Here is a 24,018-nt window from a genome sequence, read left to right as displayed (position 1 = left end):
AATAACCGTTCGTACGAACAGAGTTGTTCTGAAGTCATGCGCACCAGTTATTTAAGAGAAATAAGGCTACGTTTCCTCTCTCCTGTGCCAGGAAGTGTTGAGTGTTAATTCATGAGAATAGCATCAAGGTGCAAAAAGAACAACTTTACGGGCTCTGAGACTGAAGTTCTGCTTTCAGAGATCCAAAAAAGAAAATCTGTCATTTTTAACCGTGTCAGCAGTGGAATTACGGGACCTGCTGAAGCGAAGAAACAGGAAGAAATTACCAGTGCTGTTAATTCCGTGTCACCTGTATTTCGCAATGTCACCAAAATAAAGAAGAAATGGTTTGATAAAAAAATGGCTTAAAACAAACATCTTGCCGTGGCCAGGCACTCAATGACTGCAACTAAACCCGTGCAATCAGTTGTTGCTTCATCATGATGGCACTTTGATGGGGCGGTCCATGAGGGGGGTCTTCTGGCATGTTGTCTGTCTGGGCTGGTTAAGGTCGTGGAAGACCCTCGTTCATGGCAATATTGCGCAAAACGGAGCATACCTTCTCTGGGCTATAGAGCAGTTTCCCCCCAATGTAATGAGACACACCCACCTGGTGTTCAGCTCAGTGCGCTCCACTACTGCATGGGTGCACGCGCTAAGGCATCCAAAAGTAGCAAGTCAGCCGCTGGTTACACTTCCCATTGACCTTGTTATATGCAGAGTCAAATTAAACGTTAATTAGAGCATAATTTAAGTCAAACAGAATAATGTTAGCATAATTATGGGGTATAATGTACATATTTATTTATAAGTATAAAGTAATTAAATATACAATCCATTAGTCAAGCAAACTTGATTCGAATAACAGCGACTATATTAAGAAACTCATATGACAGGTCTGGATAACTCATTCTGTTGGTACCTGAAAGAAAACTCAAAATACGAAAAAATTGGTGAATGCGCAAATTCTCGACTTAAGAACAAATTTGTTCATATGAGTGGTTCTTGAATGAGGCCCATTGATTGCAAACTGTGATCCATTTGATTCCAGCTACACACCTGTAAAGTTTTATGAATGTTTCTTGCAAGATTGTAACAAAGCCGTTGTGGTTTTTGAATTTACTACAGTAACACATCCACTTTACTGAAAACTGCTCCTGGAGTCATGCTGACTATAAGATGTAATATGTCTCTGCTGGACCATAGTTAGTCATCTCACACACAAAAATCTTTCTACTCTTGCTGATCACACATTTCTTACTCTTTGCAGTTTGTGAGTCTGCATAGCAACACGTATGTGAACAGAAAGAAACCATATACAGGCAATGAGTGCGTGAAATACATTTACACACAGTTCTTCATATGCGATGTAAACTGTATTTGGCACCGTCTGACTAATCTATTACATAAAAAAAACATGAATTAAGAGGAAAAATTTTTATGACAAAAAACATCACTTCATCACATAAAGGAATTAGCACGTAATACAAGGATAATGACGTCTAGTCGAAGGAAAGTTGAGTGTTGAAGGCAAAAATATTAACTTAACATACTGTCTATATTCTTTTTAATGACAGTAATGTCCATGGTACTCACCTTCTTAACGACAAACAGATACACTTCTCTTGTTGTTCCATCACAAAAGCTTTCTCGTCAAGATGTATTTTACACTGTGTTATCACTATCTTAGGGGGGTCAACAAGTTTCTTCAGTACTTGTCCACTTGTAATGAAAGAATGGATCACTTCCATTTGCCTAAAAAACATGCTTTGGGTGTTTGGAGTTCAGTGATTAAAGATTTTAAATGTAATATATGTAATTAATGACCTAATCTTCAACAGTACCTGTGAAAAAAGTTTTAGAAATGTTTAAATCTGGGAGTGCAAAGCCAGTATCCAAGAAGGACAAAACTATACCTGCTTCTACAAAACACAGAATTGATGGCCTGAATATTTTCATTTGACACCTGTTAGACCATGTCTGCTGTGTTTCTCAGAATACAGTGCTCACAGTATTCACAGCACTCCACTTTTTCCACAATATCTTATGTTATAGCCTTATTCCCAAATAGATTCAATTAATCTTTTACCTCAAAATTCTACACACAATACCCAAAGTACACAATGACAAAGTGAAACAAGCTTGTTAGAGTAGACAAAGCCCCCAACCCTGAGATGGATTAAGCGGATATAGAAGATGGATGAATGGATGTTCCAAACTGGCCAAAAAGCAAGTATTATACTAATGTGCTAAATTGTGTTGTTCTCTTGTTTTATTGAACTTGAACAGCAAAGAAAATTACAAACTACTCATGTCATAAGATTAGTATAAAAAGACAATAGAAAAAAGGAAGATTTCAACATTTCACTGTCTGTTATCAGAAACTGCTGCACCTACACAATTTTAACACTCTGATGGCGGTGGTGGGGGGACTGAGCCACAGCTCCATATCTCGACTAAAGGAAACTCATGCTTATCTGGCTCCAGAAGTTGTGAAGGTAAGTCAGCATCTGGTTTGATTGCACATTTATTTTTATTCACTGCCATGGTTCTGCATGGTCACAGGAGTGGGCAGAAATATGAGCAATATGAGCAAACTAGCTTTGGCCTTTTTCCTGTATAGAACTTTACCTCAGTTTCTATCATAACTTTATAATCAAACATAAACCACAGAATGGGGTTAGAGTGATACAATGTGAACACATGCTCATCAATGGGACAACAAACCTGAGTCATGCGCTGAAACACAGCTCACAGTCTCAAATTTAGATGTTGAGATGTTTTTTCCAGGCAATTTCCCAACTCAGTCAAGTTTTTCTTTGCTTGTATCTTTTTACACTTTTGAGACTCACCAGAAATTATATGTAATCCAGACTTTATGATTTTTTTTAAGTAGAAGTGTGTCAGAATTTTAAGATGATTTTTCTTATTTACTTTTTGATTGTAAATAACTTGAATTGCACCGTATCTTTAAAAAGATAAAAAAAATATCTTTAAAAAGCCTTGAGATGACATTTGTCACTGTTGATTACAAAACATTTTTTACAGGTCATTTGTTAAAAAAATACTTTGTGAATCGGTTGAATGTTGAAGTTCGGGCTGGTGAAGACACACAGGCTTTCTGAGTCAGAAATCTGACTTTAAGTGTTCCAGTTGATTTTTAAGGTTGCTGTAACTAAACCTTGATCTAAAAAAACCTACTCTTGATTCAGAAGTGTTGGCTAATTATCGACCTATATCCAATCTCCCTTTTTTGTCTAAAGTTCTTGAAAAAAATAGTTGCAGCTCAACTTTGTGATCATTTATATAGAAATAATCTGTTTGAAGAGTTTCAGTCAGGATTCAGAGTGCATCATAGCACAGAAACAGCACTGGTGAAAGTTACCAATGATCTCCTCTTAGCCTCTGATAGCGGACTTGTTTCTGTGCTTGTCCTGTTGGATCTCAGTGTTGCATTTGATACGATCGATCACAGCATTCTGTTACAGAGACTTGAACATGTTATTGGGATTAAAGGAACTGCATTAGGCTGGTTTAAGTCATATTTATCTGATAGATTCCAGTTTGTTCTTGTAAATGAAGAATCTTCCTCACACACCATAGTAAGTCATGGAGTTCCTCAGGGTTCTGTGCTTGGACCAATTATTTTTACTTTGTACATGCTTCCATTAGGTAACATTATTAGACAGCATGGCATAAATGTCCATTGTTATGCTGATGATACTCAGTTGTACTTATCTATGAAACCCAGATGAAACCAATAGGTTGGTCAGACTACAAGCCTGTCTTAAAGACATAAAGACCTGGATGACTCAGAACTGTCTGCTTTTAAATTCAAACAAACTGAAGTTGTTCTCTTTGGACCTGAGCGCTTCAGGGAGAAATTGTCAAGTTGTATAGTTACTCTAGATGGTATTTCCTTGGCTTCTAGTTCTACAGTGAGGAACCTTGGAGTTATTTGTGACCAGAATTTATCATTTGACATATAAAACAGGTTTCTAGGACTGCCTTCTTTCACCTTCGTAATATTGCTAAAATCAGGAACATTCTGTCTCAGGGTGATGCAGAGAAACTAGTTCATGCATTTGTTACTTCAAGATTGGACTACTGTAATTCCTTATTATTGGGCTGTCCCACATATTATCTGAAAAGCCTCCAGCTGATCCAAAATGCTGCAGCCAGAGTTCTGATGAGACCTAACAGCAGAGATCATGTTTCTCCAGTTTTAGCTTCTCTTCATTGGCTCCCTGTTAAATTCAGAATAGAATTTAAGATTCTTCTCCTCACATATAAAGCTCTTAATGACCGAGCTCCATCATATCTTAAAGATCTCATAGTTGGATATTTTCCTAACAGAATACTTTGCTCTCAGACTGCAGGTTTACTTGTTGTTCCCAGAGTTTCTAAAAGTAGAATGGGAGGTAGAGCCTTCAGTTATCAGGCCCCTCTCTGTGGAACCAGTTTGGGTTCAGGAAACAGACACCCTTCTCTACCTTTAAGATTAGGCTTAAAACTTTCCTTTTTGATAAAGCTTATAGTTAGGGATGGCTCATGGGACCCTCAAACATCCCATAGTTAAGCTGCTATAGGCTTTGACTGCTGGGGGCCTCTTATGTCACACCTTTCCTCACTTTGCTATGGTGTTTGTTGTCCCCTCTTTTCTGTCTTCTCAATCCCCAGCTGGTCGAGGCGGATGGCCACCCTTCCTGAGTCTGGTTCTGCCAGTGGTTTCTTCCTGTTAAAAGGGAGTCGTTCTTTTCCACAATCGCCTCAGGCGAAAAGGAATAAATTGGATTTGATTGGATTATGTTTACAATGAATTGAACTCTAATTGGCTCGAATTGGACTGTATTATTGAAGTGCCTTGAGATGACATTTGTTGTGATTGGGCGCTATTGTTATGGAAGTTTTCAATCGCTTCCTTCCTAATACTTCTGATGAGCAATGAAATAGAGAAACTTACTTTTTCTGCCGGCCGGCTAAGTTTTTATTCTTCGTTGCAAGGAAAAAGATCAGTCCACACCATTCAGCAGCAATGGTATGAAAAGATACAGACAAAAGGAACACAAAGGATTTATACCTGGGGAGGTGGGCTTTGTTCTTGAGGTGTGTAACCACACCTCCAGGTGGGGTAGGATGCAGTCTTGATGATAAAACAATTATCTTGTCTGAGTGTTAATTAAGAGGTAAATAGTTTAAAACAATTAGCGTGTCTGGGTGATACAAATGGTTAATGTGGATTGGAGAGTCTGTCAGTCCTGAGACAGAAATTTTACCATCACAATTCTCCCTTTTGATTATTAATTAATCATTATCAGAAAACAAACTGAAGAAAAATAAAATAAATGAAGAAAGCTAAATGAAATGGGAGTAAAAAAATAAAAAATAAAATAAATAAACAAATAAAATAAAATAAAATAAATAGTCACAACTTAGTATCCGATACGCTAATTCATGCAGATTTCAAAATGTATCATCATGGCAGTTGTTTAGAGGAGATCAAAACAAAACAAAGAAAGCAACCAAAATAACATAAAATTTACAGAATGTCAACATCAGAGTCAGAGTCTGAGCTGGGGTAATGATCAGGGTCAGGAATATGAAGAGAGGTTGAATTTTGATCAGCATAATTGGCATCGGCATGAACATATGTGGAGGAAGGAGTCATTCCTTTCATGAGCACATTAGACAGGCATTTCCATATGCATGGAATGAGGGTGCAGAGCAAAAAGAAAATCACTACATAAGGGATTATCATTGTTAAAAACCATGCTGGCCATCCTTGGCCCAAAGATTCCAGCCAAGAAAACCATGAGTCATTTACTGCAGGAGGAGTTTGAATGGCATCTTGCATATGTTCAATGATGTTGGTAATATTTTCGTACTCGTCGGGGACATAAAAACAACAAGAGATGTTAAGTATTTTGCAAACACCTCCTTTCTCAGCTAGAATGATATCAAGAGCCAGTCTGTGTTGGATAACTGCTGTTCTAATAGCAAACATTTCTGTGTTCATCAAAGTGAGAGCGGCTTCAGTTTGATTTGCTAAGGAAAGTACCGACCAAGCGAGTCCATTGATTTTGTTTAGGGCCGCAGCCGTCCCGCCTCCTAGAAGTAGAGACCACCCCACATTAGCGTTGGGGGTAGTCCAGGGATCAGCTAGTACATAACCATCATATTTGAAAGGAACACCAGTAATTTTCCTGCGAGCTTGAAAACGTGTGGTGGATTGAATGCTGGTGACAGGAGCCTTCTTATGGAAGACTTTTGTATCAGTTGCAACAATTGATGGATGACAACAGCCAGACCACTGAAATAGAGGTGGCAAATCATGATAGGCCTTTCTACCACAAGACCACATTATTCCTGGTTGGGATGACAGTTGTCTAAAGGGACAGGCAAATCTTGTCATGGTGTTATTAGTCCATCTGTGAGAACAAGTAGTTGGAGTTGTAGTATTCACAAATATTCTAGTTTGACAACTTGATTGGCCTAGATGAGGCCCTGATGATGATGTTGAACAAACACAAGTCTCTGCATGCTGTAGAGGGACCTCAAATGCCAAGTTAGTCGGGGTTGAATGGGAGTCCGCACAGGTAATATTGGGATGTGGAGACACCGGGGCATTATTTCTGATTTGTTGACCAGCAATTAACAACATCATCATTCCCAGGGGAACGGTGCATTTACCGTGATCTTCTCTGCCCCAAGATTCTTTCATATGGCCTTGTAATACAACACTTGCTGTTAGAGGTTTCGCTTGCCACCTAGCTGTTAAGGCATGGCACACCCAACAGTCACCAGGAATATTCAGCTCCTTTTTGTGTAAAAGAGCTAGAGCGCACGCACTGTTGTCATTACATCGTCTGAGGGCTTGCTGAACCATGTTGTCTTTGGGATCTGCAACGTTGAAGCTGGAGTGGTTGTCTTCCATTGCAGATGTTACAGAGACAGTCTTAACACCTGACAGCATGTTAGGTGTTGCTTCAGTTGGGTCTGGTGGTCCACTGACTAGGACTGTGAGTTGTCTGTACATATCCGAGCTTGGATATTCAATTCCACACCAATACGTGCCTGCATCAGTGGGTTTGACATCAGAGATGGTGATCTGGGCTCCGTTGGAATTTGGAAGTTTTGTTATTGTGAAGCGGGGATTTCTGTTTGGAGCAATGGTTTTGTCAGTGGTGGCAACGATCAAGTGCCAATTGTGTGGGCCGCAGGGGTCTCTGCATAGGTATTTGTCATACTTGGCATAATATGCCTGAACCCGTCCTGATCGCCAAATTTCAGGGTAAACGAGGCAGGTGAATGTTGCACTTTGACCTTCTGTCAAAGTGACAGTCCTGGCAGGTTTGTAGGTGTAAGCCTCCATCAGCTGTGCCAAACATGACAGCATCAGAATCAGGTGATGCATGGTGGAGTTTGGTGGAACACGTCTAGTTGGTGTTTGTTGAATCCACAGGGCCAATTCCACGGGTCGTCCTCTTTGGCGTCTGTGCGTCCTCGTGTCGTCCGTCACCGTCCGTCCTCGCGTCGATCACGTTGGCAGCTGGGCTCCTCCGTTGGCTCAGGGATCTTCCTGCAGTGGATGGCGTGAACCCACGTTGCCCTCTCGGCTATCTTCGCAATGGTATGCGTTGTCAGAATGGATCTGGTCACTGTTTGGAATTCCAGTGCTCCTTTCTGAAGTCGTTTCTCACCACCCAGGTTGGAAGTCTGCAGAGAGAGAGAGAATAAGTTTTTGCAATATTGTAGCATATTGTCTTCACATAGGCCAGTGGAGGGGAGTGGCCTGGTTACAGGTTTTACTCCCAGAGATGGAGGTCTGCCAAAATTGAAATTTTGATTTCAGAGTGCAATTTTCTTGTTTGACAACGTCTCTACTGGCAGGATGTTATATACAATGTTGTCTGAGGTTAATGGTAAGAAATTTACTAATTTGGGTTATTGCAGAATTGACAAAGTGAGAGCCATTATCGTTGCTCAGTTTTGGTGTAGTTGTAGTTCCCAGATGGGGAATAATCTCTGTTAGCAGAGCCTTTGCTACCACTTGGCTACTCTGGTGTTTTGCTGGAAATACTTCCATCTATTTTGACCACATCAACTATTACTAAGCAGCGTTTCTTTCCTTCTGCTGGTGACAGTTCTCTGAAATCCATCATTAAGTGTTCGAATGGTCTGTCTGGTGATGGGTGAGCGATGTGTGTGACTGCTTTGGTTTTACCTGTTATGCGTTGCACAAACCATACGCGGGTGACTGATCTTCTGCTGCATGAACTGAAAATCCTTTGGTGAACCAGTGCTGGGTTATGGCATCCATTGTCCCCCCTTTTGACACATGGTCCAATCCATGTGTCAATTTCGCGAAATGAGGGAAAAAATGTTTAGGTAGACAAGGCTTATTATCGGTTCCTCGCCACACATCTTCCTGTGGCGTGGCAAAAGATTGCACCGTTGTGAGAGAGGTGGAAATAGTGACAGGGATAAATTATAGTGGGTTGGAGTGTAGCTTCTTTTTCAGCAGCATCCGCTCTTGCATTTCCTTGAGAGACAGGACCTGGGTTGTTAGTGTGAGCAAAGCATTTACAAACAGAGATTGACTTTTTGGAGTAAAATGGCATCAAGAAGAGCTGTGACTTTGTCATGATGGAGAATGGGTTTGCCGTTAGATTTTAGGAATTGTCTGTGTTTCCACAGAGTGTCAAAATCCTGGACAACCCAAACATGTGTCTGGAATCAGATTAGATGGTTACTGCTTTGTTGTTAGCTAGTCTGCATGCCTCTGCCATTGCTATCAGTTCTGCCGCCTGTGCAGAATGGTGAGGGGGGAGTGAGCTGGGGAGAAGAGTTTCATGGTTAGTGACAACAGCAAACCCAACTCTGTTGTGACCAGTTTGTGGGTCTCGTAAAGCTGATTCATCTACAAAGAGAACCAAATCAGGGTTTGTTAATGGTGTTTCTTGTAGATCAGGCCTTGGTGAGCAAGCCTGTTGGAGGATGGCAACACAGTTATGCTGTTCTCCATCGTCTGGTGTGGGGAGCAGAGTGGCAGGGTTCAACACATTACAGCGTTTGACAGTAATGTTAGACATTTCTAAAAGTACTGTGTTGTATTGTAGCCAGCGTGCTGTGGAGAGATGGGAAGTTTTTTGTTCAAGTAAAATCATGGACACATAATGTGGGACCAGGAGAGTTACATCAGAATAGCCCACAATGTCTCTGGAGGCCATAACTGCCTTTTCAGCTGCCGCCACAGATCTGATACATCTTGGGAGACCTGCAGCCACGGGGTCCAGTTTTGAAGAAAAATAAGCTACAGGCCGCAGCTTATTTCCATGATCCTGCAACAAAACAGAAGTCATACATCCATCTTTTTCATCTACTGTTTGAGTGAACGGTCTGGTAGGGTCAGGCAGGCCCAAAGTTTGAGTGCTTTGTAAAGCAAGTTTTAGTTCTGTGAAAGATTGTTCTGCTTCAGGAGTCCATTTGATCTCATGTTTTGCTTGCAGGCCCTTGCCATGAATGAGGGAGGCGAGTGGAGCTTCAAGAATGGCATAGTTAGAAATGAATTGTCGACAGTAAGAGCACATACCAAGAAATGACATCATCTGCTTCTTTGTGATGGGTTTTGGAAGGTTCTGAATTGCATCCACTCTTTTTGGTGAAAAAAACCTTCAGAAGTGATGACATGACCTAAGAAGACAACCCTTTCCTGGACAAATTGGAGTTGTGTCAAGCTGGCTTTGTGACCAGTTTGTGTCAGATGTTTCAAGAGTGTGACTGTGTTGGCTTCACCCTGCTCTTTAGTCGGACTGCAGATCATGAGGTCATCCACATACTGTAACAAAGCAGTGTCTGGGGAGAGAACAAAGGGTTCAAGACTGTCTGAGAGCTTTAATGCAAATGGTGGGACTTTCACAGTATCCTTGGCACAGACGTGTGAATGTGTAGTCCCTCCTATTGAATTTGAAAGCAAACCAGAATTAGCTTCCTGGGTGACCTGGAACACTGGAGGTGTCTGAAAGGTTGACCACTGAAAAGAATGTTGCATTAGTTGGTTGCATCACCTGCTTGCAGATCCTGAATATAGCGCCAGTCTGTTGGTTGATCTTTGCCTCTGATTTTAAACAAAGGCGTGTGTATTGGAGAATCGTTACGTGGAACAATTACTCCTGCTGCCTTAAGAGACTCAAAGAATGGTGGTATATTATCAATGGCTTTTTGTTTAAGTGAGTATTGAGCCTTGCAAGGTTTAAAGTCTGATTTTAGAATGATGACAACATTTTCACAATTTTTGGTTAACATACTTTCTGTTGACTGTTCTTTGTGTGTGCACAAAAGATGTCAGTGAAGGTGAAAAAATAATAGATCTATCAGATGTTTGCCTTTCGGCTGTAGGCTTACACAATTTCCGTGCCTCGTCCTGAACGGCTGCTCACGGGGTCCTGCCAACAACGCCAAACTATTATGGAAGTTTTCAATCGCTTCCTTCCTAATACTTCTGATGAGCAATGAAATAGAGAAACTTACTTTTTCTGCCGGTCGGCTAAGTTTTTATTCTTCGTTGCAAGGAAAAAGATCAGTCCACACCATTCAGCGGCAATGGTATGAAAAGATACAGACAAAAGGAACACAAAGGATTTATACCTGGGGAGGTGGGCTTTGTTCTTGAGGTGTGTAACCACACCTCCAGGGGGGGTAGGATGCAGTCTTGATGATAAAACAATTATCTTGCCTGAGTGTTAATTAAGAGGTAAATAGTTTAAAACAATTAGCGTGTCTGGGTGATACAAATGGTTAATGTGGATTGGAGAGTCTGTCAGTCCTGAGACATAAATTTTACCATCACACTATATAAATAAAACTGAACTGAATTGAATAGACAGTCGAAAATAGATAGAGGAATAAGTTTAAAACTAAATAATATAATATTCAGTGGAAATTACAACAGCGTTCTTGGACCTAATTATACTTGATTGTGGACAGACAGAGCACTGTGGGCACCGCAGATACATAGTTGTTCTCCTTATCGTGCCAGCTATTTCATATCTGATGTGGTTTGAAGTCAGGTGAGAACTTTTTGTTTTCCTGTGGACTGACTCAACTCCCTAAAACTCTTTGTGTCTTTGTGTCTTGGCTAACCACTGTAAAGTTATAATGTCACATCAAATTACAAAAAACTTACTTTGTGACTTAATCACTACATTATTACAAATCTCTGCCTTTTCTTGACCCAGATATGGAGCGAGATGACTGATCTGGTCTCTTCCAACAACAACTACTCCTGCTACCGAAAGGCTTTGAACGAGTGCCAAGGATTTAAAATCCCCATACTGGGTGTCCACCTGAAGGACTTGATTGCAGTGCATGTTGTCTTTCCTGACTGGGTTGGTGACAGTAATAAGATGAACCTTGTGAAGATGCATCAGCTTTACATGACCTTCAATGAACTTGTGTCACTTCAAAGTGCAGTTGCCCAAGTGGAGCCCAACATGGACCTTGTCTACCTGCTAACGGTGAGGGATTACCAGAAGTAGCAACTTTCAGGGAAACGATGCATTTACTGGCAGAACAGAATTTCTTTGGTTTCTCATGAGCTTCATCATTAGTAATTTATGACAGCTTATTATAGAGGAACAGTTCACATAATCTGAGGGCACTCTCAAAACAGCTCGTGATATCACCATTTAATTTGTATTCATATCGGCATCTCTGTTAGGAGGTGGCCACCACTGCAACTTGATTCTGTAGTATAGTCAAGTTTTTTTGCATAGCACATTTCATGTACAAAACAATTCAAAGTGCTTTACATAAAGAAGCATGGAAGAGGCATTAAAATACATTAAAGAATATACAGAGAAAGAAATTAAATAAATAAAATGAATAAAAACAAGCAACAGTCTTGATAAGTTAAAAGATACCGTTCAGATTTCATGCATAGACACATGAGAAAAGAAATGTTATTAACCTGGATTTAAAAATGTCTACATTTGGTGACAGTTTAATCCCCACTGGCAGTTTGTTCCATTTGTTTGCAGCATAACAGCTAAATGCTGCTTCTCCATGTTTAGTCTGGACTCTGGACTGGACCAGCTGACCTGAGTCCTTGGATCTAAGAGCTCTGCTGGGTTTAAATTCTCTGAACATATCACAGACTCTGGGATTTGTAAACCATCAGTAGGCTTTTAAAATATATTCTGTGACTGACTGGAAACCAGTGTAAAGATTTAGAACTGGTGTGATGTGTTCAGATCTCTTAGTCCTGGTTAAAACTCTAGCAGCAGCGTTCTGGATGAGCTGCAGATGTTTAAAGCTCTTTTTGGGAAGTCCAGTTAACAGACCATTACAGTCTACTGGAGATGAATGCATGGATGAGTTTCTCCTGGTCTTTTTGGGAGAGAAAACCTTTAATTCTGTTGATGTTTCTGAGTTAGTAAAAAGCTGCCTTGGTGAACACTTTGATGTGGCTGCTGAAAGTCAGATCTGAGTCTATCAACACTCCAAGGTTACGAACTTGGTCAGTGATTGTAAGGGCCTGAGTCTCAAGGTATTTACCAATGCTGACACTCTTCTCTTTGCTACCAAACAGAATGATCTCAGTTTTGTCTTTGTTTAATTGTAGAAAAATCTCTCTCGTCCAGGTGTTTATTTCCTCCAGACACTGACATAGTATGTCTGCTGGGCTGCAGTCGTCTGGTTACAGAGACACATAAAGTTGTGTATCGTCTGCATAACTGTGATAATTTATGTTAAAGTTCTGTAATATCTGACCCAAAGGGAGCATATACAAGTTAAACAGAAGAGGACCCAGAATTGACCCCTGGGGGACTTCACAAGTCATGGCCACTCACTCAGATTCATAGCTGCCAATTGTAACAAAATAACTCCGGCCTTCTAAATAGGACCTGAACCAGTTAAGGACCGCTCCAGAAAGTCCAACCCAGTTTTCCAGCCTGTGCAACAGGATTCTGTGATCTACAGTATCAAATGCAGCGCTGAGATCCAACGGAAACAGGACTGAAACATAACCAGAATCAGTATTCAACCTGATGTCGTTTAACACTTTGACCAGAGCTGTTTCAGTGCTGTGATAACGTCGGAAGCCTAACTGAAAGGATTTAAAATATACAAAAACTCACAATTCGTGATTGATATTTGAGCTGATTGTACTCAAACATTTGTGTTTTTCAGCTTTCTTTAGACCTATATTACTCAGAAGATGAGATTTACGAGCTGTCATTGCTACGGGAACCACGTAACCCAAAATCACTGGTAAGTTTCAGTAAAACTGATGATCGCTGATCTAAATGAAGATGTATGGAAGTATAATAATTCATTTGGAAAGCAATAAGTGTGATCTCATAGTGAAACACATTCATTGTTTATAAATTAAGTCTTGTGTATGTGCACCTGTCCTCACAGTTTACCTCTCCAACGACTCCAAACAAGCCTTTAGCCCCCTTGGACTGGGCCTCTGCTGTCACCACCAAACCAGACCCCTCTGTGGTCAATAAACACATCCAGAAGGTGGTGGATGTAAGTAGACAACCCTTTTTCAAATCACTGTTTATTTTCAGAATACAGAAAGTTGCACATATGTCATCACGTAACATATTATAGTATTTAGTTTCATGTCTGTCTTTGGATAGTCTGTCTTCAGGAATTATGACCATGACCAAGATGGTTATATTTCCCAAGAAGATTTCGAGAGCATTGCAGCTAACTTCCCATTCCTTGACTCCTTCTGTGTTTTGGACAAAGATCAGTGAGTATGGGACACTAAGATGAACTACAGTAACTGTGGAATTAGCAATTATTTTTCAAAGAGCCCAACCCATTGTTATCACATAATTAAAAGATGGATTGCTGGATTAGTAGTGCTTAGTCTGCTGTACAGTACCATGAATGGTACAGTCCCAGGGAAAGGGTAGGGCTCTGAATTTCTGAACCATATTACTTAACATAACATTTTCTTTTTTTAAAACAAAATTTTGGGCTGTTATGGTTGGATCATTGCATACATATGTACCTGGAATCTCTAAATTTAAAAGTTTAAAATCATATGCGTTTTGACTCCTTCTCACCAGTGAATGAGCCCCCTGGACTGTATTCCTTTTTAATTACATCCCATATGCTCCCAGGCACATTGGTCAAGCAAGCCATACCCACGCAATCGGCCTAAATAGCAATTGAATGATGGAAATGTTGTCAAAAAAACCTCCAGAAAACTGACCAGATGGCTCATAAAAACCAATGTTATGAAAATCATATTGATTTGAAGTCTGTTGGAACCAGAAATATTTTTGGCACTAGCACCTAGTGACCCTAAGTGCTAAGTGGTATTGCACTGTAATGGGCTTCCTTATTGGCTTGAATTTTCTGGCCCATTGACATTTTATACAGTTTATGTGTCAGAATTTTATTTTTCAAAGCTTTGATAATAATTCATGTAAAAATCAACTTGAACTTATATACAATTGCAGTTGGAAGGATTGCAAGTGAAAATTAAATATAGTGCATAAAAAGGTGTTCTGAGGATCAAATCTTTCCATCTCAGCACCATGGGGAACTTTCAGCTGCTCTGCTCCCCAGCTCTGGAATTCCTTGCCACCACCCATCCAAAATATTGACTCTCTTCCTGTCTTCAAATCGAGACTCAAAACCCATCTGTTCAAGATCGTCTACTCACTGTAACCATTGAGCATGTTACTACTCTGTCCTCCATTTTCTTTTTAACTCCCTTCTTTCTTTTCTTTTATTGTTTTATGATTTTATTATACTTGATTAATGGTGATGCACAGTGTCCTTGAGTGTCAAAAAATTGATTTTTTTATTATCATCATTATTGTTATAAGTCCCATCTTTTTTGCTGCTTTTCCAAAAGTGCTGCTTTGGCTTTGTGTAACAGAATACAGGATGTGTGCTGACATGTGACTAGAAGTTGAAAACCTGTGTGTTACAGAAGCAGTTGGAGGGAAAGTTTTTGTTGTAATATTTTGTTGTATGATGTAGGACTGGAGCTTTTCACTTCTTTCTCTATCTTCATCTCAGAGATGGATTAATTGGCAAGGATGAGATGATAGCATATTTCCTTCGGGCTAACCCATTGCTCCAGTGTAAGATGGGACCAGGATTCATCCACAACTTCCAAGAAATGACTTACCTGAAGCCCACATTCTGTGAACATTGTGCTGGATTTGTGGGTATCTCTGAAATCTCTTACCTCATTAGTTACTCCTAGCATTTATATCACACACTGTAACATAGTGATTAAACAGCCTAATTCAACACACAGCACTTCATGGGAAATGCAGTTAATTGTTTTTGTCATGCAGATGTATGCTTCCCCTCTTGATTACCATAAGTTCTTACTTCTTGTCTTCTCTGTACCCCTTGCTCTTCTCACATATGTGCAGCTTTGGGGGATCATCAAACAGGGCTACAAGTGCAAAGGTAGAGTTTCACTGATTTCTTCTCTGAATGCCTTTCATGAATCATCTATGAAACATGTAACATTTAACTTGAATGCTACATTTTAGTTAAAACAAAAATACTCTGAAAACCTCTTTCAGTCCAAATATCAGTTGCAGCTAATGGCTATTGTAACTGAGGAAAATGTGTGTGCATGTGCAAGTTCCTGTATGCACATCTCACAAAATGATGTGTCAATAAAATGCCAAAAGTTGTCGACATAAGAATCCAAATAATAAATTAAATACTAACACACGCGCCAGCAGTTGAGCCCAGTATGTAAATCTGAACATGTGGAAGAAAATCAAGCTGCAGAAAGCCAGTGTTATGTAATGGAGGAATGAAAGAAACATTCTGACTCACCGGTTGCTTGTAGAAGTCCTGTCTCCTGTCTTTTTTATGTCCACATGTAATTTTTTTTCACAGGTATGATAAAAACAATTATTATGTAGTGCATTTCTCGTCTAGCTGACCACTCAAAGAGCTATTACACTACATGCCACATTCATCCATACAGCACGTCTTAGTTTACATAGTTGTATAGACAGTACACAGTGCTTTCTTCAAGACATTCACTCACAGGTAACGTGGGGTTCAGTGTCTTGCCCAAGGACACTTCAACAGTTGGCCCAGGGAAGTCGGGAGTCAAACCACCAACCTTGCAATTGGTAGGTGACTGCTCTTCCTCCTGAGATACAGCCGTTCCCAATTTGCACTAACTTTAAATAAAATAATGTATCCAAGTGTCCAACAAATACACTTGCAACAGGAATAGGTGGCATCAGTTTCAGGAGTTTGACCAAGTCATCAAACTACTTTGTTACAACTCAGTGTTAGACCTACAAATTACATTTCCTGCATTCCACTCATGTTAGGATATCCATGAAGCAGTATGATTCTGCACTTGTAGTATTCTGCATTAAACTAGTTTTGGCAGGTGGCACCATTAATAAGGACACTATGGAGATGCTTGAAGAATTTGCATCCTTAATGATCCAAAACTAAGAGGATGTCTTTTTAATATAATATCAGTTACAGAATTTTTCCTGACAACAGAACATAATTCTCATTTGAGATTCACATTTCAGCCTTCCCTTGGACCTTTAGACCCGCTGAGTAATTATAAGCTATTCAACCTGCCAATAACTTGAGCAAAAACACATAGGATCGAACTAAATTATATTTCTAATGATCATTTTCCTTGAATAGAATTTCTTTCTCATATAGACCTCTTTTTTTATTTGTTGTATTTTTCTGAAATTTAAGCAGGAATTGCCGTTGCCTCCTCCAAGAAGTAACTGCTGCCAACTTTCATGACACTGCACGGTCTTAAACAAGATATAGCTCAGTCAAAAACAACATCAGCTTCCTCTTGTGATGCTTGAACTGTTTTTCTTTGACAGCACTTTAAGCTAATGAGTCTTTATTTACTTTGCAGACTGTGGTGTAAACTGTCATAAACAATGCCGGGAGCTGCTGGTTCTGGCCTGTAGGAAGCTGATTCACTCTGGCTCTCTGAGCAGCGTTTCTCCAGCGAGACTGACCCACAGCTCACTGCCCAGCAGCCCTGCACTGCAAACCTCTACGGGTAATTTTCTGTTACAAAAAACACATATTGCACGAGTCATTTACTAAGATAGATAGATAAATATACATGTACTATAAATGAAATTGAATTGAATTAAGATCATTTCCATGTGAAAAGGCTTTTCAAGCACTGATCAAAGTTCAGACTGTAAATTGGAATTCAAACCCTTTATTTTTGCATAGCTTCTCCATACAAAATATCTAACATAACATTGTTTTAAAATTTTGCCTTCCAGACTAAATGGAACTCCCTGAAAAATTTTAACTGCAAAAATTAAAGCTGCCCGACAATTAAATGAGTTCCAGAGAACTCATTTTTAGAATGCACAGACAAAGAGATACATCACAAAGTACAAAATGCACTGCAGAAAACACTGCAAGTCAAACACCTAACCAGTAGATATGAATGAGGGACTTCTGTAGACAGTAGACATTAGTTACTCTTCACTGGTGGTTAAAGACGAACACACAGCTTTTATGATAGTTTTTATATTCTAGCTACTTAAATCAAAATGCAAAACATTGTCTGCATTATGACTTACTTAACTTTTTAATAAAGAGGAAGTGCACAAATTTGAACACATCACCATGTAACAGATGTAAGGTGAGCACTGCTGCATGTGTGAAAGTAAGATCATAAAAAGATCTTACATGGTTCAGTGTTGATGGTTCTGAAATGGACAGATAAATTAAGTTAAAAAAACGTCTGCAGTTGTAAATGGCTGCAGAAATTGGATTTCAAAAGACATGAAACTGACACCGCTGTAATATTTCAGGGCAGGTAACTCTTCTCCCATGTTTTACAGTTCAAATGAAAAGGGCCTGATGGTAAAGGTTTAGGAGCCCTCCTTGATCAGAAACATCTCATGTTCCAGTTGCGTCACAGCTCTCTGTAGCCAATGAACTTTTTATCTCATGTTTCAGGGACTTCCACTCAGTCATTCAACAAAAGGCTTCTAGGTTTTATATTTTCAGTTCATTTCAGTCCTCTTCTGAAGCATATCCACAAATTTTCAATAATCTTAAGGTAGAGGAACTATGAGATATACATAGTTATACATAATCATAACTCTACAACAACATACATATAAACCATAAAGTAGAATCACACTTTTAAAGGCATAAAGTGAACTACAAAATAAATGATCAACTTGACTGGGTCATCCACACATTGCTAGCAATACCACTTCTGTGAAGCACATTTTGCAGCAGCTGTTTTGTTTTTTACACACAGCTATGAAGTGGGCCAGTAATTTATTGATGGCTTCATCCTGACACGCATCATCCATTTGACTTTTCTTTTCTTATTTTTGTTCTAAACAGTCTTATCTGATGTTAACACCTGGCTCCCTCTTGCTTCTTTGAAGATGACATATAAATAGCTAGGGGAGAGAAAGTATTTTTAAGTCCAACACCCCAATAACTTAGCTTTAACACTTTAAGACATTAATGTAACATTACTAACATCAAAGTAATTTCAACTTATCCTCACTACCTCAGCTAAAAACCACAGGGTGATGGCAGTAGACGTAGGTGACTCAATTACAGCTAACAGTTAATCAACTCTCTCCTCTATACTGCGACACTGATACTGTCTAAGAATGAAATACTTCCCATGTCACTGGCTACCACTCCTGTTCAAAACATCATCCATCCACTCCTGTGTTTACACAGGCAAAAAATGACAAAAAGTTCTGTTTGTGCTTCCTTCATCTTTTGTACTTCATTGGAAAATAGAATTAGTCATTTGTGGAGCAGAGTTAAACAATAGTGCACCGTTTAATTGTGCTCGAATTTGCATTCTAGCAATATTTGAGAAGGTTTTCTTGGTTTCCAGATTTCCTGAGAACTGCTACTTCATTTTTCAAATTCAACTTGAGAGAATGACTGCCTTACCTGAAAAAGCTTTGCTTTCTTCTGAAGAACCTTCTCTGGCTTCAAGGGAATAAATTACTTTCATTTTAAGTTTTAAATTTGCTTTTGTTTGATGATTTCACTCATGTACACTAAAATGTAAACCAAGAGCTATCTGACAAATAATTTCTTGTGTTCCCTCGCTCAGATGAGGACAATGTGTTCGAGTTCCCCGCTGTCACATCAGAAGGTCCAGCTCTGATCACCAAGTCCATCACTCTGATGACCAGCTCAGCTCAGAGAATCTCAGTGCGCCTGCAGAGAGCCACAACCAGCCAGGCCACACAAACAGAGCCCCTGTGGCCCGATCTTGGCTGGGGAGACACACAAGGTGGCTCCCACACTTTCCCCAAAATGAAATACAGGATTCACAGAAAGACGTCTAAAAACAAAGGTTTTGCCTGCTGGGAAAGACGGAATGATGGACAGCACCATGTGATTCATTCATTGTGCAGTGTGGAGTGTCAGAACAACCCAGACATCTCTGGAGGGCCCACACAGAACAGGGGAACACATTTAAGGAAGGTAATGGATTCGTCACTAATCTCAATTTAAAGCTCATATTTTAGCTCAAGAAAAACTTTCCCACCCTCAGCTTGAGGGTGTCATGTCGTGTGGTGCGAAGGTGAGGAGAGAGGACCCAGATGCAGATATAGAAATGAAAACTTTGTTTATTCCAAAGAAACAAAATAAGCAGCTGAGACGGAATACCAAAAAAACCTAAACTGGAATAAAGAAAACTTTAGGAACAAACAAAATCGGGCTATTGAAAATGCTTGACTGAAACATGACAAAAAAACCTGACATGAACGTTGATGATCAAGGACAAAACCTGATTCAACGTGAATGACGGTGAGGATCTGACAATAGACATGAACAAACTGGGAAACTTAGGGTGATTGGTGAGTGAGTGCAGCTGGTGAGAATGAAACAGGTGAAGGGAGTGCAGTTGGTGAGAATGAAACAGGTGAAGGGAGTGCAGTTGGTGAGAATGAAACAGGTGAAGGGAGTGCAGCTGGTGAGAATGAAACACAGGTGAAGGGAGTGCAGCTGGTGATAATGAAACAGGTGAAGGGAGTGCAGCTGGTGAGAATGAAACAGCTGAAGGGAATGCAGCTGGTGAGAATGAAACAGGTGAAGGGAGTGCAGCTGGTGAGAATGAAACAGCTGAAGGGAATGCAGCTGGTGAGAATGAAACAGGTGAAGGGAATGCTGCCGGTGAGAATGAAACACAGGTGAAGGGAATGCAGCTGGTGAGAATGAAACAAGTGAAGGGAGTGCAGCTGGTGAGAATGAAACAGCTGAAGGGAGTGCAGCTGGTGAAAATGAAACAGGTGAAGGGAATGCAGCTGGTGAGAATGAAACAGGTGAAGGGAATGCTGCCGGTGAGAATGAAACACAGGTGAAGGGAATGCAGCTGGTGATAATGAAACAGGTGAAGGGAGTGCAGCTGGTGAGAATGAAACAGCTGAAGGGAGTGCAGCTGGTGAAAATGAAACAGGTGAAGGGAATGCAGCTGGTGAGAATGAAACAGGTGAAGGGAGTGCAGCTGGTGAGATAGAAACAGCTGAAGGGAATGCAGCTGGTGATAATGAAACAGGTGAAGGGAGTGCAGCTGGTGAGAATGAAACAGGTGAAGGGAGTGCAGCTGGTGAGAATGAAACACAGGTGAAGGGAATGCAGCTGGTGATAATGAAACAGGTGAAGGGAGTGCAGCTGGTGAGAATGAAACAGCTGAAGGGAATGCAGCTGGTGAGAATGAAACAGGTGAAGGGAATGCTGCCGGTGAGAATGAAACACAGGTGAAGGGAATGCAGCTGGTGATAATGAAACAGGTGAAAGGAGTGCAGCTGGTGAAAATGAAACAGGTGAAGGGAATGCAGCTGGTGAGAATGAAACAGGTGAAGGGAGTGCAGCTGGTGAGATAGAAACAGCTGAAGGGAATGCAGCTGGTGAGAATGAAACAGGTGAAGGGAGTGCAGCTGGTGAGAATGAAACAGGTGAAGGGAGTGCAGCTGGTGAGAATGAAACAGGTGAAGGGAGAGCAGCTGGTGAGAATGAAACAGGTGAAGGGAATGCTGCTGGTGAGAATGAAACAGGTGAAGGAAGTGCAGCTGGTGAGAATGAAACACAGGTGAAGGGAATGCAGCTGGTGAGAATGAAACAGGTGAAGGGAGTGCAGCTGGTGAGAATGAAACACAGGTGAAGGGAATGCAGCTGGTGAGAATGAAACAGGTGAAGGGAATGCAGCTGGTGAGAATGAAACAGGTGAAGGGAATGCAGCTTGTGAGAATGAAACAGGTGAAGGGAATGCAGCAGGTGAGAATGAACCATTTGAAGGGAGTGCAGCTGGTGAGAATGAAACAGGTGAAGGGAGTGCAGCTGGTGAGAATGAAACAGGTGAAGGGAGTGCAGCAGGTGAGAATGAAACATTTGAAGGGAGTGCAGCTGGTGAGAATGAAACAGGTGAAGGGAATGCAGCTGGTGAGAATGAAACAGGTGAAGGGAATGCAGCTGGTGATAATGAAACTGGTGAAGGGAGTGCAGCTTGTGAGAATGAAACAGGTGAAGGGAGTGCAGCTGGTGAGAATGAAACAGGTGAAGGGAATGCAGCTGGTGATAATGAAACAGGTAAAGGGAGTGCAGCAGGTGAGAATGAAACATTTGAAGGGAGTGCAGCTGGTGAGAATGAAACAGGTGAAGGGAGTGCAGCTGGTGAGAATGAAACAGGTGAAGGGAGTGCAGCAGGTGAGAATGAAACATTTGAAGGGAGTGCAGCTGGTGAGAATGAAACAGGTGAAGGGAGTGCTGCTGGTGAAAATGAAACAGGTGAAGGGAGTGCAGCTTGTGAGAATAAAAAATTTGAAGGGAGTGCAGCTGGTGAGAATGAAACACAGGTGAAGGGAATGCTGCCGGTGAGAATGAAACACAGGTGAAGGGAATGCAGCTGGTGAGAATGAAACAGGTGCAGGGAATGCAGCTGGTGATAATGAATCAGGTGAAGGGAGTTTAGCTGGTGAGAATGAAACAGGTGAAGGGAGTGCAGCTGGTGAGAATGAAACACAGGTGAAGGGAATGCAGCTGGTGAGAATGAAACAGGTGCAGGGAATGCAGCTGGTGATAATGAATCAGGTGAAGGGAGTTTAGCTGGTGAGAATGAAACAGGTGAAGGGAGTGCAGCTGGTGAGAATGAAACACAGGTGAAGGGAATGCTGCCGGTGAGAATGAAACAGGTGAAGGGAATGCAGCTGGTGAGAATGAAACAGGCGAAGGGAGTGCAGCTGGTGAGAATGAAACAGGCGAAGGGAGTGCAGCTGGTGAGAATTAAACAGGTGAAGGGAGTGCAGCTGGTGAGAATGAAACAGGTGAAGGGAGTGCAGCTTGTGAGAATGAAACAGGTGAAGGGAGTGCAGCTGTTGAGAATGAAACAGGTGAAGGGAGTCTAGCTGGTGAGAATGAAACAGGTGAAGGGAATGCAGCTGGTGAGAATGAAACAGGTGAAGGGAGTGCAGCTGGTGAGAATGGAACAGGTGAAGGGAGTCTAGCTGGTGAGAATGAAACAGGTGAAGGGAGTCTAGCTGGTGAGAATCGAACACAGTTGAAGGGAATGCAGCTGGTGAGAATGAAACAGGTGAAGGGAATGCAGCTGGTGAGAATGAAACAGGTGAAGGGAGTGCAGCTGGTGAGAATCGAACACAGTTGAAGGGAATGCAGCTGGTGAAAATGAAACAGGTGAAGGGAGTGCAGCTGGTGAGAATGAAACAGGTCAAGGGAATGCAGCTGGTGATAATGAATCAGGTGAAGGGAGTGCAGCTGGTGAGAATGAAACACAGGTGAAGGGAATGCAGCTGTTGAGAATGAAACAGGTGAAGGGAGTGCAGCTGGTGAGAATGAAACAGGTGAAGGGAGTGCAGCTGGTGAGAATGAAACAGGTGAAGGGAATGCAGCTGGTGATAATGAAACAGGTGCAGGGAATGCAGCTGGTGAGAATGAAACAGGTGAAGGGAGTGCAGCTGGTGAGAATGAAACACAGGTGAAGGGAATGCTGCCGGTGAGAATGAAACACAGGTGAAGGGAATGCAGCTGGTGAAAATGAAACAGGTGAAGGGAGAGCAGCTGGTGAAAATGAAACAGGTGAAGGGAATGCAGCTGGTGATAATGAAACAGGTGCAGGGAATGCAGCTGGTGAGAATGAAACAGGTGAAGGGAGTGCAGCTGGTGAGAATGAAACACAGGTGAAGGGAATGCTGCCGGTGAGAATGAAACACAGGTGAAGGGAATGCAGCTGGTGAAAATGAAACAGGTGAAGGGAATGCAGCTGGTGAGAATGAAACAGGTGAATGGAATGCAGCTGGTGAGAATGAAACAGGTGAAGGGATTGCAGCTGGTGAGAATGAAACAGGTGAAGGGATTGCAGCTGGTGAGAATGAAACAGGTGAAGGGAGTGCTGCTGGTGAGAATGAAACAGGTGAAGGGAGTGCAGCTGGTGACAATGAAACAGGTGAAGGGAATGCAGCTGGTGAAAATGAAACAGGTGAAGGGAATAGAGCTGGTGAGAATGAAACAGGTGAAGGGAGTGCAGCTGGTGAGAATGAAACAGGTGAAGGGAATGCAGCTGGTGAGAATAAAACAGGTGAAGGGAATGCAGTTGGTGATAATGAAACTGGTGAAGGGAGTGCAGCTGGTGAGAATGAAACAGGTGAAGGGAGTGCAGCTGGTGAGAATGAAACAGGTGAAGGGACTGCAGCTGGTCATAATGAAAAAGGTGAAGGGAGTACAGCTGGTGAGAATGAAACAGGTGAAGGGAATGCAGCTGGTGAGAATGAAACAGGTGAAGGGAATGCAGCTGGTGAGAATGAAACAGGTGAAGGGAGTGCTTCTGGTGAGAATGAAACAGGTGAAGGGAATGCAGCTGGTGAGAATGAAACAGGTGAAGGGAATGCAGCTGGTGAGAATGAAACACAGTTGAAGGGAGTGCAGCTGGTGAAAATGAAACACACGTGAAGGGAGTGCAGCTGGTGAGAATGAAACACACGTGAAGGGAGTGCAGCTGGTGAGAATGAAACA

General features: G+C 41.3%; 1 protein-coding gene and 1 long non-coding RNA gene across 3 annotated transcripts in view; both read left to right on the top strand.

Annotated features, from left to right (window-relative positions):
* The window catches only part of rasgrp3 (RAS guanyl releasing protein 3 (calcium and DAG-regulated)), an 85,100-nt gene that overhangs the window by 28,314 nt on the left and 32,768 nt on the right, over nucleotides 1-24,018 (top strand). For both annotated transcript variants that reach the window (XM_072391575.1, XM_072391574.1), the window contains 9 exons: nucleotides 2,361-2,477; nucleotides 11,217-11,495; nucleotides 13,171-13,251; nucleotides 13,402-13,515; nucleotides 13,629-13,744; nucleotides 15,031-15,178; nucleotides 15,396-15,432; nucleotides 16,889-17,038; nucleotides 19,100-19,476. In XM_072391575.1, coding sequence (XP_072247676.1) covers nucleotides 2,361-2,477; nucleotides 11,217-11,495; nucleotides 13,171-13,251; nucleotides 13,402-13,515; nucleotides 13,629-13,744; nucleotides 15,031-15,178; nucleotides 15,396-15,432; nucleotides 16,889-17,038; nucleotides 19,100-19,476 — 1,419 coding nt within the window. The remainder of the gene's footprint in view (nucleotides 1-2,360; nucleotides 2,478-11,216; nucleotides 11,496-13,170; nucleotides 13,252-13,401; nucleotides 13,516-13,628; nucleotides 13,745-15,030; nucleotides 15,179-15,395; nucleotides 15,433-16,888; nucleotides 17,039-19,099; nucleotides 19,477-24,018) is intronic.
* LOC140313478 (uncharacterized) lies at nucleotides 19,497-21,506 on the top strand. Its single transcript, XR_011917045.1, has 3 exons — nucleotides 19,497-19,986; nucleotides 20,152-20,619; nucleotides 20,719-21,506. It is a non-coding gene; the product is annotated as an uncharacterized lncRNA (long non-coding RNA).

The sequence above is a fragment of the Leuresthes tenuis genome, unplaced genomic scaffold, assembly GCF_036924035.1.
Source record: "Leuresthes tenuis unplaced genomic scaffold, fLeuTen1.0.hap1 SCAF_8, whole genome shotgun sequence".
Classification (NCBI taxonomy): domain Eukaryota; kingdom Metazoa; phylum Chordata; class Actinopteri; order Atheriniformes; family Atherinopsidae; genus Leuresthes; species Leuresthes tenuis.
Note: the sequence above shows the minus strand (reverse complement) of the source record. Positions and strands in the feature narration are given on the sequence as shown.